This window comes from Equus asinus, chromosome 18 (genome assembly GCF_041296235.1).
Source record: "Equus asinus isolate D_3611 breed Donkey chromosome 18, EquAss-T2T_v2, whole genome shotgun sequence".
In the NCBI taxonomy this organism is placed as follows: Eukaryota; Metazoa; Chordata; class Mammalia; order Perissodactyla; family Equidae; genus Equus; species Equus asinus.
The window spans coordinates 33,926,652-33,942,739 of NC_091807.1; the positions used below are offsets into that span (position 1 = coordinate 33,926,652).

At 44.2% G+C, this 16,088-nt stretch overlaps 1 protein-coding gene across 5 annotated transcripts in view; it reads right to left on the reverse strand.

Annotated features, from left to right (window-relative positions):
- Positions 1–16,088, reverse strand: part of VPS26C (VPS26 endosomal protein sorting factor C) — a 59,012-nt gene that overhangs the window by 16,987 nt on the left and 25,937 nt on the right. For 4 of the 5 annotated variants that reach the window (XM_014841582.3, XM_070488852.1, XM_014841581.3 and 1 more), the window contains exons 2-4: positions 6,512–6,655; positions 5,149–5,298; positions 187–267 (exon numbers count right to left, since the gene is read on the reverse strand). In XM_014841582.3, the coding sequence (XP_014697068.1) occupies positions 187–267; positions 5,149–5,298; positions 6,512–6,655 (375 nt within the window). The remainder of the gene's footprint in view (positions 1–186; positions 268–5,148; positions 5,299–6,511; positions 6,656–16,088) is intronic. The other variant, XM_070488853.1, reaches the window with a different exon arrangement.

The window sequence follows — 16,088 nt, forward strand, 5'->3', positions numbered from 1 at the left end:
GCTGATGCTCACACTGCTTGCTATGCCAGGAGAAACCAGGTCCCTTGTCTCTGACCCAGAGTCTCGTGTCTCTCAGCAGCCACAGAACAGTAACAGGCTAACTTATTAGCCTGTAAGTAGGGTAAACTCCCCGACCCCACAGAAGAGTCCTAGTATTAAGGCCCCGAGCCCCCAAGCACAGCTTACAGCAGAGTGAACGATGAATTCACAGGTCTTTGTCAAGTCCTTGGCCAGCAGAGACCGCTTCATGTCACAGCGCAGGGTGTACTAGAGGGAGAAGTTGGAGAAGAAAAGGTCATTTTAACGCGATTTGCTTTCATCTTGGAATTATATTCAGAGAGGTAAGTCAGTCAATATTTTAGGGAAACTGTCCAATTAATGTATTATAGGAAATGAATATACATAATGGGGGGGGTTACTGCTCAAAATAAACGCTTTTCTACAAAAAAACAAAAACCAAAAAACACTTTAAGGTTGTTCCTCAGCCTAGTCCCACAGCCGTCCTGTAGCTGGACCCACTGGAACACAGGTGCAGGGTCTTACCTGGAACCCAGAAAAAGACCAGACCGGCGGAAGAGAAAGAACATGCACTTAGGAGAAGCTAGCTCAAATCCAGTTATCTGTCTTACTGTGTGAGCCCAGACAAACAACAACTTCTCTGATCTTTGGCTTCCCGCCCCGTGGAACGGGGATATTAAACCTGCCTTCAGTGAGAATCAAATGAGACCACATGTGAAAAGCATTTAGTGCAGGGCCTGGCAGCTCTTGATAAAACAGCACCTGTTTTGTTGTAAGGATTAGAAAACCTATGTTGCAAGGACTAGAAATGGCTGGAACAGCATCTGGCACTTCAGAGACCAACTGGAGCAAGTTGCTCTCCGCTCCCTCTCACTGCCGAGGGCTCCGTGCGCACAGCCTGGCACGTGGCGTGGGCGGGGTGGGGTGGGGGGACTCAGTCACACCCTGCCCTCGGGGCATCTGTGCACTGAAGGCAAGTTACACGCAGTAACAAGGTCCAGAGACCGGCACTCCAGGACATCTCAGAACTAGCTCCTCACATTTTAACCTTAAGAAGGAATAACAAAGGGACAGTCTTTTTTCAAATTTTTATTTTGGAAAATTCAAACATATACAAAGGCAAAGAAGAGTGAAAGGAAGCCCCACATCCCATCAGCCAACGCCCCCATGGTCAGCTCGGGGCTGATCTGATTCAACTACTCTTCCCTCAGTGCGCCCCACGCCCCATAGGCCAATACACAGACGGATCCTGCGTGCACAATAAAGCGCACAGGGAAGTAACGCATCTTGCTTTTAACAGCCGCATTCGATTTCTCTGCTGTCCCCACGCTGTTTTTCTGAACGAGCCACTGCCGGTGCGCTGCCGCAAGGTGGGCCCTGCCTCCCCGAGGGAGAGCCCCACAGCAGAGCCGGTCACTGAGTGAAGCAGGCTCCGACTGGAGACTGTTCTCACAGCCCCGTCCACGCGCCCAGAGACTGGCAACAAAACTCCACAGCATGGTCACTGTCTTAATGCTAATCTCAAAAAAATCGCATAACCTGTGTTTAATAAAGTTGGCTGCTATTTTAATCACCCAGGAAAAACTTCTGAATTACATTAAAAATAATTTATATAACTGGGACTATATGCATACTTGAATCAAGAAGCTACATTATTATCAACAACCTGTCTACATTAAACAAGAAGTTACTAGATATTTAAGGTACCACTTTTAAAACATTAAAAAAAATTTTTTTTTTAAATAATCATCCCTTGTGTGCAAGGATCTTTTTTATATATATTCTCTATGGAGATCTCAATCTGGTGTCCCCGAGCAGATACGCTCAGTGGGGGCTGGGCTACTATACATGTATGCGTATGTCTATGTGTGCATTACGTATGTACACACATATCGTCCTCTTCCTGTACACCCCACACGCGGTCGAGAGGGGGCAGTATTTTGTTCCGCCTTGCCTGGTCTCTGATTCGTCTCCTGATGGGAACTTCCCATTAGTCTCCAGGTGCAGGCAGGGCTGACCTCCCCGGCCCGGACCTGGGTGTAGAAGTGACCAGTAAGCCCAGACTGGCGCTGGGACTACAGGAAAGAATCCCTTCTGCTGGGGTTGCCAACCCAGTGGACTGTAAGCCCTGCAGCCACTGGCTGGCCGCCAGCTCCGCCATGGCAAGGGGAGAGGCTGCCCGAGGCTGCAGCCAGCACAGAAGAAAGCCAGCCGGAGACAGGACTGGGGTCCGTCCCGGCCTCGACATGCCCCTGGAGTTGCTAGGCCTAAGGTCCAACACCCCTTTTTTGGCTAAGTCAATTTGGGTTGGATTTTTATAACTTGCAAACAAAAGGATGTGAATACAGGCATCAACTTTTGGTCACTAGATGTTTTTTAGGTGTGAAAGCAATAATTAGTAATATAAGCCAGTCGGTGATAAGTGAGGGAGGGGAGAAAAGAGGAAAACACTGACATTATGTTCTAGGAATTGGCTAAGTTCCCTCCCGTGTACTTTCTCAATCCTAACAACACAAAAATAAGAACTGTTAGGATATCATCAGGACAGTCAGCATTAATTCATTTACTCAATCACTCACCAAACATTACCTGGCACATCCTCTGTGCCAGCTGCTATGCTAACGAAGCACTTCACGCCAAGACCTCATCAACCCTCCAGGAGCTGAGGTCAGGCAGGCTGCTCCGGGTCACAGAGGTGGGATTGGAATTTACACCTGCCAGCTGCCAGAACCCATGCTCTGAACCTGTACGTAACACTGTAGTTCAAGCCCAGATCTGTCTGCCGCAGAGCCCCGGATCTTTTCACTTTATCGTGATCTCTCCCAGTTACTAAGGAGCCAGCCAGGTGGTGTGAGCTACAGGAGGTCAGAGGGGTCTGGAGGGCCAGGCTTGAGCAGGGCGCCAACAGGAAGTGCAAGATGCAGTCTTGTCGACTGTCAGTAAACACAATATCAACAGGAACAAAGAAAGAAGATGCCTGTCTAGATTTAAAGCAGACTCCTAAGAAGGATATTTTTAACTGTGAGAAAGCATGACTAGCATCTTATAAACTAATTCTGAAGACACAATGCCAGCAGACGTGTTGGTGCTGCTCTATTCCGTGTGACAGTATGGAATCTTGCTAGTACAGCCACAAAAGTAAAATGAACATAATAAAACTTGCCTACAATTTAAATAACTTTTAAAAAAATAGTTGCACAAAAGACAACTAGAAAAGACTGACAGATTCTTGAGTGCACTGTGTAATAATAAAAATGAGAAATGAATGCAACATGATGGAGAAGAAGACACGTGAACATCATCAGGCCCTCCATCACCCAGACACTGCAAGTTGGTGATTTCATACTGGCTACATTTTAAATCCTTTCCTCTGTCTTATGATTTTTACATTATGTTACTATCAAACAATTTAAATTACAAATGTAAAATGTCTTTGTTGCTATATAATTTTTTTTTTGGCTGAGGAAGATTAGCCCTGAGTTAACATCTGTGCCAATCTTCCTCTACTTTGTACGTGGGTCACCTCCACAGCATGGCTGACAAGTGGTGTAGGTCTGTGCCCAGCATCCGAACCCGCGAAACCCGGGGCCGCCGAAGCAGAGCACACGAACTTAACCACTCGGCCATGGGGATGGCCCCTCCTATTGCATTTGAAATAGTTTCCAATTTACACACAGCTATGTGGGAACACAAGTACACAAGTTTTGTATGGATACCTAGGCATACAGCCTTTCTTGGCAATATTTGGAAAAGGATGAGATTTCCAATTTTATTTCAAACATACTAATCTTTTAACAAGAATGATAAACATAGGGGAAAGCAACAAGAAGTATGATGAGTGAAAATCTGAGATTATTCTGTTCAGTTTCTAACGAACGTATGCTGGTATTATTAAATAAACAGTACTAAAGAACTACTGTGTGGGTAATGTAAGTTAATGCTGATTCTGGAAAGAGAATAAAAATAATTTTCAAGTGAAACGTTTGAGATATTTTCAGTCTTGCTAAAAGGGCATTTTTCATTTACCTTCTTTCATGGTGAAGGTATTTCCACCCTACAAAGCTGGTCAGAGCACATATGTGTGGACATCAGCCACCTGTATGTCTACGCAAGCTGCTCCCTTTGAACCTAGATGCTCACCCAATCATCACTGTTACTGCCCAAGGGCTGTCCAAGGCCTTCAGTGCATATACTGCCTGAAACAGGTGCACCAATAATAAAGGCCTAGAAATGTTTTTTTCTTTACACAGACATGCACTGCAATAGAGTACATCATACCACACGGGTTTCTTCTTGACAGATCTTTCAGGCAATTCATAAAACTTACAGACAAACCTCTGGTTAAACTCTCTCAAGTGTTTTGAGGATTTCTATTTTAAAAGTGCCATATTTTAAGCAGGGGAATTGTCTCTACCAAGACAAAATGATCAGCTAAAACTTAATAAATCAGAAAGTTCCTAACTTCAGCCCTCTTGCACATACGTAAGACAAAATAGTTCTGCCTCCTCTGGCGAGGGGAACCGCTACAGGCTGGACACACAAAAGTACCTTTCTTTCCACTGAACACAGGAAAAGGCTCTCTTTCTCTCGCTCTGAGTCATGACTCCAAACTGCGCCCGAGACAACAATAGCAACTGTGGAAGGGGCCTGCCCAGCAGAGGTAGACGGGAAGTCATAAATTCACTTCCCCTCACTCACGAGGTTTGTTCAAGAAAACACACAAGCCTGTGTTAAAGTAGCCGCCTTTGGTATTAAACAGAGATGTTTATACATATAAAACAGACAAGTCAGTGCCGGTGCCAGAGAGAAGTGCGGGCCTATCTGTGGCCAACAATAAAAGTCCCCTCACAGGCCCCCCATGTGGCCTGAACAGAGCCCAAAGGAAACAAAGCAATTTTTAAAAAGAAGTTACAGCGTGGGTCCTCCAGGATTCCTATCAAAAATAATGCTCACACATGACATGAGTTCTGCAGGGCAAAATGAGAAATCACCACAGAGTGTCCGTGGGAGAGCTCAGTAATAATGACAGAGTTCAATTCTCGGGTCCACATATTAGCTCTCAGTGAAAGAGAGACCCAGCTGTTCTGTAGAAGGAGGTTATGCAGTCAACGCACGGGGCGGGAAACTCACCTGAATGTTGACAAACACGCCGTGGTAAGTCTCATACAGAACCTTGTTCCCCTTCACGTGCAGAGGAAACTCAAAAGGAATCTCTGTTTTGCCGGGGGGGAATTTCCCTGGCTTCACCATTTCGATGGTGCTGTTGATGATCTGGATAGGCTGCAAAGAAAAATCAGCTCAGCCCACAACACGCACTGTGAGATGCACTTTCAAATCTCTCCCGAAACACACCATATCCCAAGCCCTGGCATGCTACCATCATGGTGTCTTGGGCAGCACAGAGCTGGAGATGAATGGCGAGTCGGTTCAAGTCTTTGGCACAAGAATGGCTCACTGACCGTATTGGATGCTTAGGTGTTTGGTGCACAGTAGGAAGTAAACCGCTATTTCCCTCTCCTCTCCCCAGATACCTCAGTTAACTGTCCCACCGACCCTCCCGGCAGGCACCCCATCTTCACAAGGAAGACGTGGATGAGGCACAGTGGAGGTACTTAACGAGGAGGGCTGCCATCTGAACCCACGCTCCTCCTCACCGGCCTGCGTCTTCTTGGCTCATGCCACTCCAGATGGCATCAGCCTCCTGGGGGCCTGAACACCGCCAGCCTCGTGGGGCCAAGCAGGGCCTCTGTTCAGCCCTGGGCAGGCCTCGGCTGGGGCTCCAGGGAGGGAGATGGTACTAACATTTGGGACCTGCCTAAAAGGCGGGTAGCACACCTAACTAGTTAACGTATTTTAAGCTTTGGGTTAGCACCACTGTGAGAAAGTCCATAACTTACGAAGGGAGTCGCCACATTGTGGAACAACAGGAAGGCCCTGAATGTGAACACAGTTAATGACCCCGTCCTTCCTCTAAACTCGTTCCCCTCAAAACTTAAGGAGTCCATATGTCCTTCAGGAAGAGGAAACCGTAAGCACAGAAAAAGAGTTTACATTCTGGAATGCAGAACTCCACCCTACGCAACAAAAAGGGAAGAAGGGCCACGGCTCTTGTCTCCCCTCACCTGAACGCCAGATCCAAGAGCAGCAGCCGACACGGCGAAAAGGCCAATTTTGTTCTGGAAAGGGAAGCGCCAGAAGCCACAGGCACAACCTCTGGGAGCTCTGGTCTCTTGGATGGCTGAAATTAGTCCCCCCGAGTCCTCCTATCCTATCTAACAGGACGGAGAACAGGCTGACTTCCAGTGACAGGATGTATTCAGAATCAAAATGTCTGAGTATTTTTTGAGTTTGATGAGTAAATATTAATAGTATGACTATCAGTTTTTTATCTTGTAAAATAAGGACAGATAACAATAATAAAGCCAGACAGCAAGTAAAAACCGCCCCAAACCCGCGAACAATGAGCCGGAATGTGCAAGCGAAGCAGCCTTACCTTCACGGAATTATAGAAGGCCTCGAAGACGCCCACGCTCTTGGCGCTGAGCTGCAGGTTCACGGTCCCCTCCACCGTCAGAAAGAGGCCCTGGTGCTGGACTGGGTCCTTGCCAGACACAACCACCACCCCCGAGAGCATCTCCTAGGAGAGGAATTCCTATTGTCATTTTAAAATTTATATTGGAAATTTAATTTCCCAGTCAAATTAGCACGTTTCCTTCATTCACCTTGTTTGTTAGCAAAAGTCAGTCCCAGTCACGATCAATTCGTTCAAAGATGCAGACGTTCATTGAGCCCATATTTCAGACCAGACACCTGGATGCCAGGATGGAGAAGGCAGGGCCCCTGGTGGGGGGCCAGGTGCCCACTGATAATTACAGGACAGGGCTGGACGCACACTGATGGGGAGCCCCGGGGGAGTAGTGAGCAATCTCATGCCATCTCAGCCCTCCTGACACTTTCACTCCCGCTGGGAGAACCCCAACAAATGTCTGACTTCAAAAGGGCAAGGGGGCAAGTGGCAGCCGCACACATCACACATGCGCACGGCTACAATCTCTTCAGAAGGACTACAATAAAATAAAGCTCTCTGCTGTAGGTTCTTCCTCAACTACGCCGACTAAAACAACTGCCTTTTCAATGCAGGAGTAATTCAACACCAGTGTTAGCCTGGTGTCCTCTCTGCCCAGAACGCCTCACTGAGGAGCCATCTGAGGTCGGCAGTACAACACACGAAGACAACACCCCACTTTCAGTAGAGACCCTCCTCGCTCCCTCCATGGCCCTGTGCACTTTGGTGACATCCAAGCCCAGATTTCCCTGGTTCATAAATCATTTAAGAAGGATTTCACAACAGACTGTCCATTCATTCATCTGTAGATAATGACTGAGTAACAGAATATGGACATTACATCCTTTATTGGATGGCAGTTTCTTCCTGTCGCCACAGAACTCGACAGTCTCAATTTGCTATGGGGGTTTGAGTGGAAAAGGAAGTTGAGGAGATTAAATAGTGTCAACCCGAGCGGAAAGAGAATCCACAGTAAATACAAAACGATGTGTTTCTGAAGTGACCTTTGGGAACGTAGCATGACTGCTGTCACATGGTAATACAATGGCAGAAGATTCTTGACAACAAAACCAAAAAAAGAAAGACAGCAAAAGTAAAATGGTCTGAGGATCAAAGCATTAAAAACTTCTGTCCTCTTGGTGTTTAAATCTGTTTACCTTTTATTTCCTCTAGACATCTAGTGAAAAACTTTCACCAAGTGCTCGCATTATGTGCAATTTGGGGAGCAGGGGATATTCTATGTCACTTAAATGTGCTAAATATTTTGGTTTTGTTTCCTACTCTCCCATAAAAAGTGCATACAAAAATTGAAAAGAAAATTCCTCTGAAATAAGTTAACTTTTAAATTTAATTAAAATTTTCTATTAATTTTTGTACAACCCAAATCAAACAGAAATCTAATTAAAAAAAATTTTTAATGCACTAGTATATTTTTAAAAATCTACTTGACTACTATGTCCCAGAAATAAAATGAGACAAAATAAGTTCATGAACTTTATCAATTGAACAACACAATAGCACTTGAGGACAGTTCTGCTCCTATCTAACTGCAACATTTTCAGTTAATCTCGTGGGAACCGGATCTGGGCTGACTATGGATTGGCATATTATAATCATGACATCAATAGAACCTTTTCCTTCCTTAATCTCAATGGCCAAAGAAGGAAAAAGCAGTGAAGCACCTTGGGAGTAAGCAAAGTAAATATTTTACGACCCAAGGGCCTCTTGTGGCATTCTTTGATTTAATTAAGAAAGAATATAGCAGAGAGAATACAAAACTAACAAAATATGTGCAGATAAATGAGGCATCCTTATGATATACAGGTCTGTTCAGTTCCTACCAACAAAAGAGGGACATGGTTAGTCCAAGAGTAGCTCAAGGAGCCAAGAATTTTAGAAACAAGATGGTTCAACAAGGAGTTGAGACTCATAACAATGAGAAAACAGACAATACTTTTTTTGGTTTTTGTTTTGTTGATGTTGAGCTATAATTAACATATAACATCTTATTAATTTCAGGTGTACCCGACAATTCCTGATTGATTCTGGGAAAAGAGGATAGAATGAACTTGAATAAGTAAAATTAAGGAAAACTCAAGACCTCACCAAGAACTTCCCCCTCAGACTTTTGTCTAGAACTCTCAACAAGGAGAAAATGAGATCATGGCTCTGGATAGTGCCAATATCTCACCCGACGTAATATAGGGGTCCTTCGACTGGGGGCCATGATTTCAAAGAGGGGCCGCTCACAGAACCCCAGAAACGATATACAAAGTCATCCACACATGTGCTAATTTTTAGGGAGAAGAGCCATAGCTTTTGTCATATTGTCAAGGAGACCCTTGACCTGAGAAAGGTTAAGAAACACAGAAGAGGAGAGATGTAGGCCCGACACTTGCATGCATACAGAAGACACGAGGTGACAGCGCCCAGTGCCTTAGCCTGCATGCCTCACCCCTTAAAGGGACTTGCAACCGTGCTAATCGTCTAGGTGGGCCAGCACGGATGCCTCTGATCCCACCAGTGCCATGAAAACCTTACCCTCTGCAAGGTGACACGTTCAAGGGAACCATGTCACAGAGAGTCTGCTGCAAGTCAGCTCAAGTCCCTGCCCTGGAGGGCTAAGTCTAGAGAAAGGCTTCAAGCAGCCAGCTGCAACCACAAACCAAAAGACCGGGCGGGGAACCAGGCTACTGGGCACACCCCGGCCCTCGCGGGCACGCCGCCTTTCAGCAGCAACCACTACCAAGTTCGTCCAAAGGGTGGTAAGAGACTACGTTTTCTAACTCTGTCTTCTCGAAATATGAAAGGCCACTACCAAGCTAGACAGCTTTGTCTTTTTTGTTCTCTGGAATGAAACGCCAAACCCATAATTAGGACTCTGGGTTCGAAGATGGTGGCGTCAAGTCAGCATTCCCCTCCAGCTTCCTGGAAATCACCCAAAAGAACAAGAAACAAAACCACAAACTCCATTTTCGGCGAAGCAAGGAGACAGTCAAATACCATGAAATAGATGTAAGAGCAGCTAAAAAGAGTGAAGACTTGCACAGGCGGGCATGCGGTATAAAGGCAAAACAAGCCCCTCGGCTGTGGAAACACGCTTCTGGAAGGTGAGGGACACCTGGGAGCAGCCACACTGGTCACAGGCCTCGCTGGGGCTGGCCAGGCTCTAAGTAGCAGAGGCGGCGGCGAGGAACCCTACAAACGCGCCCCACGCAGTGAGCAGGGAGCAGGGAGCAGTGGGCTCTGCGGCAGTCAGAGAGGCCCCTGGCACTGGGAAACCTCCCCAGCTGCTTATCTCACAGGGGGAAGAAAAGGAAAGGAAAAAATAAAGAAACGCACCGTAAAACCTCAACCAGCCTGGTCTAGGAATAAAGCCACCTCCTACAGGAAGGAGACATGCAAAGAACCAGCGGAGGAGCATGCACAGGACATGTAATGGATTTAAAAACGAGGGATGACTCATATGAGGAATTTAAAATTATGGACTAAGAACAGTTTAGTGGAAACCAGGGGAAAGGTGGGGTGGGGGGTGGGCACAAAGGGTGAAGTGGTGCACCTACAACATGACTGACCAACATTAATGTACAACTGAAATTTCACAAGATTGTAATCTATCAATAACTCAATAAAAAAATAATAAAAATAAAAATAAATAAAATAAAAACGAGGGATGAGGGGGGCTGGCCCCATGGCCGAGTGGTTAAGTTCGTGCGCTCTGCTGCAGGCATCCCAGTGTTTCGTTGGTTCGAATCCTGGGTGCGGACATGGCACTGCTCATGGAGCCACGCTGAGGCAGCGTCCCACATGCCACGATTAGAAGGACCCACAACGAAGAATATACAACTATGTACCTGGGGGTTTTGGGGAGAAAAAGGAAAAAAAAAAATAAAAAAATTTTAAATTAAAAAAAAAATGAGGGACAAGGGAAGGAGAGGGAGAGAAATCCAGGTGGCAGATGAACATACAAACGACAGACCACATCACTCTTCTTCGGCTTCTCATGTCACTCAGGGTAAAGGCCAAGGTCATTTCACTGCCTAAAAGGAGGAGGTGTCCCTCCCCCTGACCTGTCTGACCTCATCTCTTCCCCCCTTAGTCACTCCGATGCTCTCACTAGCCCCCTTGCTGTTCCTTTAACACCCTGCACAATCCAGCCTCGGGGCATCTGCACATGCTCTTCCCTCCACCTGGATGCTCTTCCTCCGGATACCCACACGGCTTGTGACAAAGTCTCTCCCTGACCTAACTCTACTCGGCCTCCCTGAGCTCTTTTTCAACTAGCCTCAACTTTTGGATCTGTGTTCCTCTCTGCATCACCCAATTTTAGCAAGAATTCTGCTAAGTCAGTTGAGCCATCCTCCAGGTCTGATCACCCGATATTTGATGGGGTTCCTCATCCTCCACCATCCCCCACATGATGTCTCATCACCCTGGACCACCTTCAGCAAGAACCCCGGTAGGTCAGTTTAGCCAGGATGCCCCCTGACCCGTGATGTTTCTTCTCAGTAATTTTCCATCCACTGACTTGCTCCTGGGTTATTGATTCCCACTTGCCCATGCTGTAGTTGGAGTTGAGCCGGACCTGTCTCCCACTGCTAGACCCCATTATACTGTTGCCAGAGTTCCCCCTTGAATAAAGCCTGCCTTACCCTCTTTAACAAGTATCATGAATAATTTTTTCTTTAACACGTATTCCCTTATCTCCATCGTCACTGCTCAAATGATACCATTTTTTTATTGAGTTCATAATAGTTTACATCAATGTGAGATTTCAGTTGTACATTATTTCCTCTCACCACATAAGTGCTCCCCTTCACCCCCTGTGCCCACCTCCCAACCCCCTTCCCCCAGTAACCACTGAACTGTTTTCTTTGTTCATGTATTTGTTTATATTCCATATATGAGTGAAATCATCTGGTGTTTGTCTTTCTCAGACTGGCTTATTTCACTTAGCATAATTCCCTCCAGGCCCTTCCATGTTATTGCAAATGGGATGAATTTGTCTTTGTTTATGGCTGAGTAGTATTCCATTGTATATATACATACCACATCTTCTTTATCCAATCATCTGTCGATGGGCACTTGGATTGTTTCCATGTCTTGGCTATTGTGAATTGTGCTGCAATGAACATAGTGATGCATATGCTACTTTGGATTGTTGATTTCAAATTGTTTGGGTGGATACCCAGTAGTGGGATACCTGGGTCATATGGTAGTTCTACTTTTAGTTTAGTTTAGTTTTTTTCCCCTGCTTTTTCTCCCCAAATCCCCCCAGTACATAGTTGTATATTTTAGTTGTGGGTCTTTCTAGTTGTGGCATGTGGGACGCTGCCTCAGCATGGCCTGAGGAGCGGCGCCATGTTCGTGCTCAGGATCTGAAGCCGCCAAAGCAGAGTGCACGAACACAACCACTGGGCCATGGGGCTGGCCCCTATTTTTAGTTTTTTGAGGAATCTCTATACTGTTTTCCATAGTGATTGCACCAGTTTGCATTCCCACCAGCAGTGTGTGAGGGTTCCCTTCTCTCCACACTCTCTCCAACATTTGTTATTTTTAGTCTTAGTGATTATAGCCATTTTAACAGGTGTAAGGTGGTATCTTAGTGTAGTTTTGATTTGCATTTCCCTGATGATCAGTGATGTTGAACATCTTTTCATGTGTTTATTGGCCATCTGTATATCTTCTTTGGAAAAATGTCTCTTCATATCCTCTGCCCATTTTTTGATCAGGTTGTTTGTTTTTTTGTTGTTCAGTTGTGTGAGTTCCTTATATATTATGGAGATTAACCCCTTGTCAGATATATGATTTGCAAATATTTTCTCCCAATTGATGGATTGTCTCTTTGTTTTGATTCTAGTTTCTTTTGCCTTGCAGAAGCTCTTAGTAGGATGAACTCCCACTTGTTTTTGTTTCCCTTGTCTGAGAAGACATGGTATTTGAAAAGATTCTTTTTAGTTCGATGTCAAAGAGTGTACTACCGATATTATCTTCTAGAAGTTTTACAGTTTCAGGACGTATCTTCAAGTCTTTGATCCATTTTGAGTTTATTTTTGTGTATGGCATGAGATAGTGGTCTACCTTCATTCTTTTGCACGTGGCTGTCCAGTTTTCCCAACACCATTTATTGAAGAGACTGTCTTTTCTCCGTTGTGTGTTCTTGGTATCTTTGTTGAAGATTAGCTGTCCGTAGATGTGTGGCCTTATTTCTGGGCTTTCAGTCCTGTTCCATTGATCTGTGTGACTATTTTTATACCAGTACCATGCTGTTTTGATCACTATGGCTTTGAAGTACATTTTGACGTCAGGGATTATGATGTCTCCAGCTTTGTTCTTTTTTCTCAGGATTGCCTTAGCAATTTGGGGTCTTTGGTTGCCCCATATGAATTTTAGGATTCTTTGCTCTATTTCTGTGAAGAATGTCACTGGGATTCTGATTGGGATTGCATTGAATCTGTGGATTGCTTTAGGTAGTATGGACATTTTAACTGTGTTTATTCTTCCAATCCATGTGCATGGAATCTCTTTCCATCTCTTTATGTCATTATCAATTTCTTTCGGTAATGTCTTACAGTTTTTCATTGTATAAGTTCTTCACCTCCTTGCTTAAATTTATTCCTAGGTACTTTATTCTTTTGGTTGCAATTGCAAATGGAATTGTATTCTTGAGTTCTCTTTCTGTAAGTTTGTTATTGGAGTATGGAAAAGCAACTGACTTTTGTAAGTTGATTCTGTACCCTGCAACTTTACTGTAGTTGTTAATTATTTCTATTAGTTTTCCAATGGATTTTTGGGGGTTCTCTCTCTATATAAGATCATGTCGTCTGCAAACAGCAAAAGTTTCACTTCTTCACTCTCTATTTGGATTCCTTTTATTCCTTTCTCTTGCCTAACTGCTCTGGCCAAAACCTCCAGTACTATGTTAAATAAGAGTGGTGACAGTGGCATCCTTGTCTTGTTCCTGTTCTCAGGGGGATGGTGTTCATTTTTTGCCCATTCAGTATGATGTTAGCTGTGTGTTTGTCATATATGGTCTTTATCATGTTGAGGTAATTTCCTTCTATCCCCATTTTGTTAAGAGTTTTTATCATAAATGGCTGTTGGATCTTGTCAAATGCCTTCTCTGCATCTATTGAGATGATAATGTGGTTTTTATTCCTCAATTTGTTGATGTGCTGTATCGCGTTGATTGACTTGCAGATGTTGAACCCTCCCTGTGTCCACGGTATGAATCCCACTTGATCATGATGTATGATCCTTTTGATGTATTGCTGAATTCGGGTTGCCAAAATTTTGTTGAGGATTTTTACATCTATGTTCATCAGCAATAATGGCCTGTAGTTTTCCTCAAATGACACCATTTTTGTGAGGCCTTCCCTGATCACCCCTATTTAAAACTGCACCGTCCCTCCCCAACACTCATATCCCCCCTCCCTGGCTCTGCTCTGTAGCACCTGTCACCTTGTAAAATACTACATAAGTACCTACCCATTTTATTTATTATCTGTACCCCTGGGATGTAAACTCCACAAGGGTTGAGTGATCGCAAGAGTAGGCACTCAATGAATGTTCACTGAATGACTGCATGACCATTCACAGGAAAAACCAGACCATCAAGCAGACGAAAATTGTGAACTTGGATTTCACCATGAATTTTTAAAATATATGAAGAAATAGCTTCCACAAAGGATGAACACAAAATGGAACTATAAGAGCTCAGGGATGATGAAATGGTGAGGCAAGAGAAAGAGATAAAAATAGAAGACAAGCTCAGAAAAGAGGTGGGAGGAAAAAAAAAGGATCACATAAAAGAGGTGAAATACAAAGGCAAAATACACCAAGAGCAGAATACACAGAAGAGGCGAAAATTGTACACAAAGGGCAGAAATGAGAAAAGTCAAACAGATCAAATGAAAATTTAAGAAAGAATTAAAAAGAATGACCAAAAAATTGATAAAAATGAGATAGGTGAGGAACATCCAAATATGCGTAATGAAGTTCCCGAACAAGAAAACTGAAATAACAGAACAAACGTTTACTGATAAAATTCTAAAATACTGCAAGGGTAAGTGAATCAGGAATGGCCACAAAACAGAGAGACTCTAACAAAATCATTCTACTTCCTTTAGGGGTCAGGCAAAAGATCAAGTCAATTATACAAGGAGAAAAAAGCAGACTTCTACACAGCCAAGGGCAACTCAGAACGAAAGCAGAGCAAGACCCACGACAGCACTCAAGGAAACAAAGTGTGACTCTCGAATTTTATAGTTGCCTAAACAGTCACTAGAGTAGAAAGGGAGTTTTAAATGTGCAAAAGCATGCAAACAAACAAAAACCCCAACGCACAGCGTATCAAAGTCCTTCTTTTTTGTTTTTTTTTGGAGGAAGATTAGCCCTCAGCTAACTACTGCCAGTCCTCCTCTTTTTGCTGAGGAAGCCTGGCTCTGAGCTAACATCCGTGCCCATCTTCCTCTAGTTTATACGTGGGACGCCTACCGCAGCATGGCTGCCAAGCAGTGCCATGTCCGCACCCGGGATCCGAACCAGCGAACCCCGGGCCGCCGAGAAGCGGAACGTGCGAACCTAACCGCTGCGCCACCGGGCCGGCCACTCAAAGTCCTTCTTGAGGAATTCACTAGATAGTAAAATATAACTCTCCGAGGGGTGGCTAGAAAAAACAACGTCAAAAGGACCATTTATGAGGACTGAGTCCAGATAACTGTAAGAATTAAGACTGTGACATATGTGGGGATTACGGTGAGACAACAGAATGGGAAATACAAGTCCTGACAGTGCAGAAATTATTTAAATAACACTCGTCGGGAGAGTAAAGGAGCAAGAACACAGGAGGTGGTATTATGTACATGGTTTCCCTATCTTTGACAGCTGGGGTTTAAAAACGTCATTAAAGTCATGCTTTCCAACGTGGCAGCCACTAACCAAAAGTGGCTATTTAAATTTAAATTTATATTAATTAATATTAAATAAAATTTAAAGTTCAGGTTCTCAGTCGCACCAGCTACATCTCAAGTGCGTAAAAGCCACATTATGGTGAAGGGCTATCATAATGGACAGGGCAGATAAACAGTACATTCACATCATCGGGGAGAGTTCCACTGGACAGGGCTGATTTAAAGTTAATAAATAACGTAGTACAAATAAAGTTAACAAAGGTAAACACTAATAAAGGTAATATTTGTAATAACTAAGATCAGTTGGTAGAAGAGCAGAAAGTGAGAGGGAAAAGAAGAAGAAATATGCTAATTTCATCATTGTCCATAGTAGGGAATTAATAAATAATGTCTAAAACATAAAAGATTTAGGATTAATAAAAAGTTGTAAGCATAACAAGTATAACAAATAAAACTCCAAGTTATTCTATTTTTTCTTTTCTTTTTTCTTTTTTGAGGAAGATTAGCCCTGAGCTAACATCTGTGCCCATCTTCCTCTACTTTTTATGTGGGACGCCTGCCACAGCACAGCTTGCCAGCGGTGCCATGTCCAC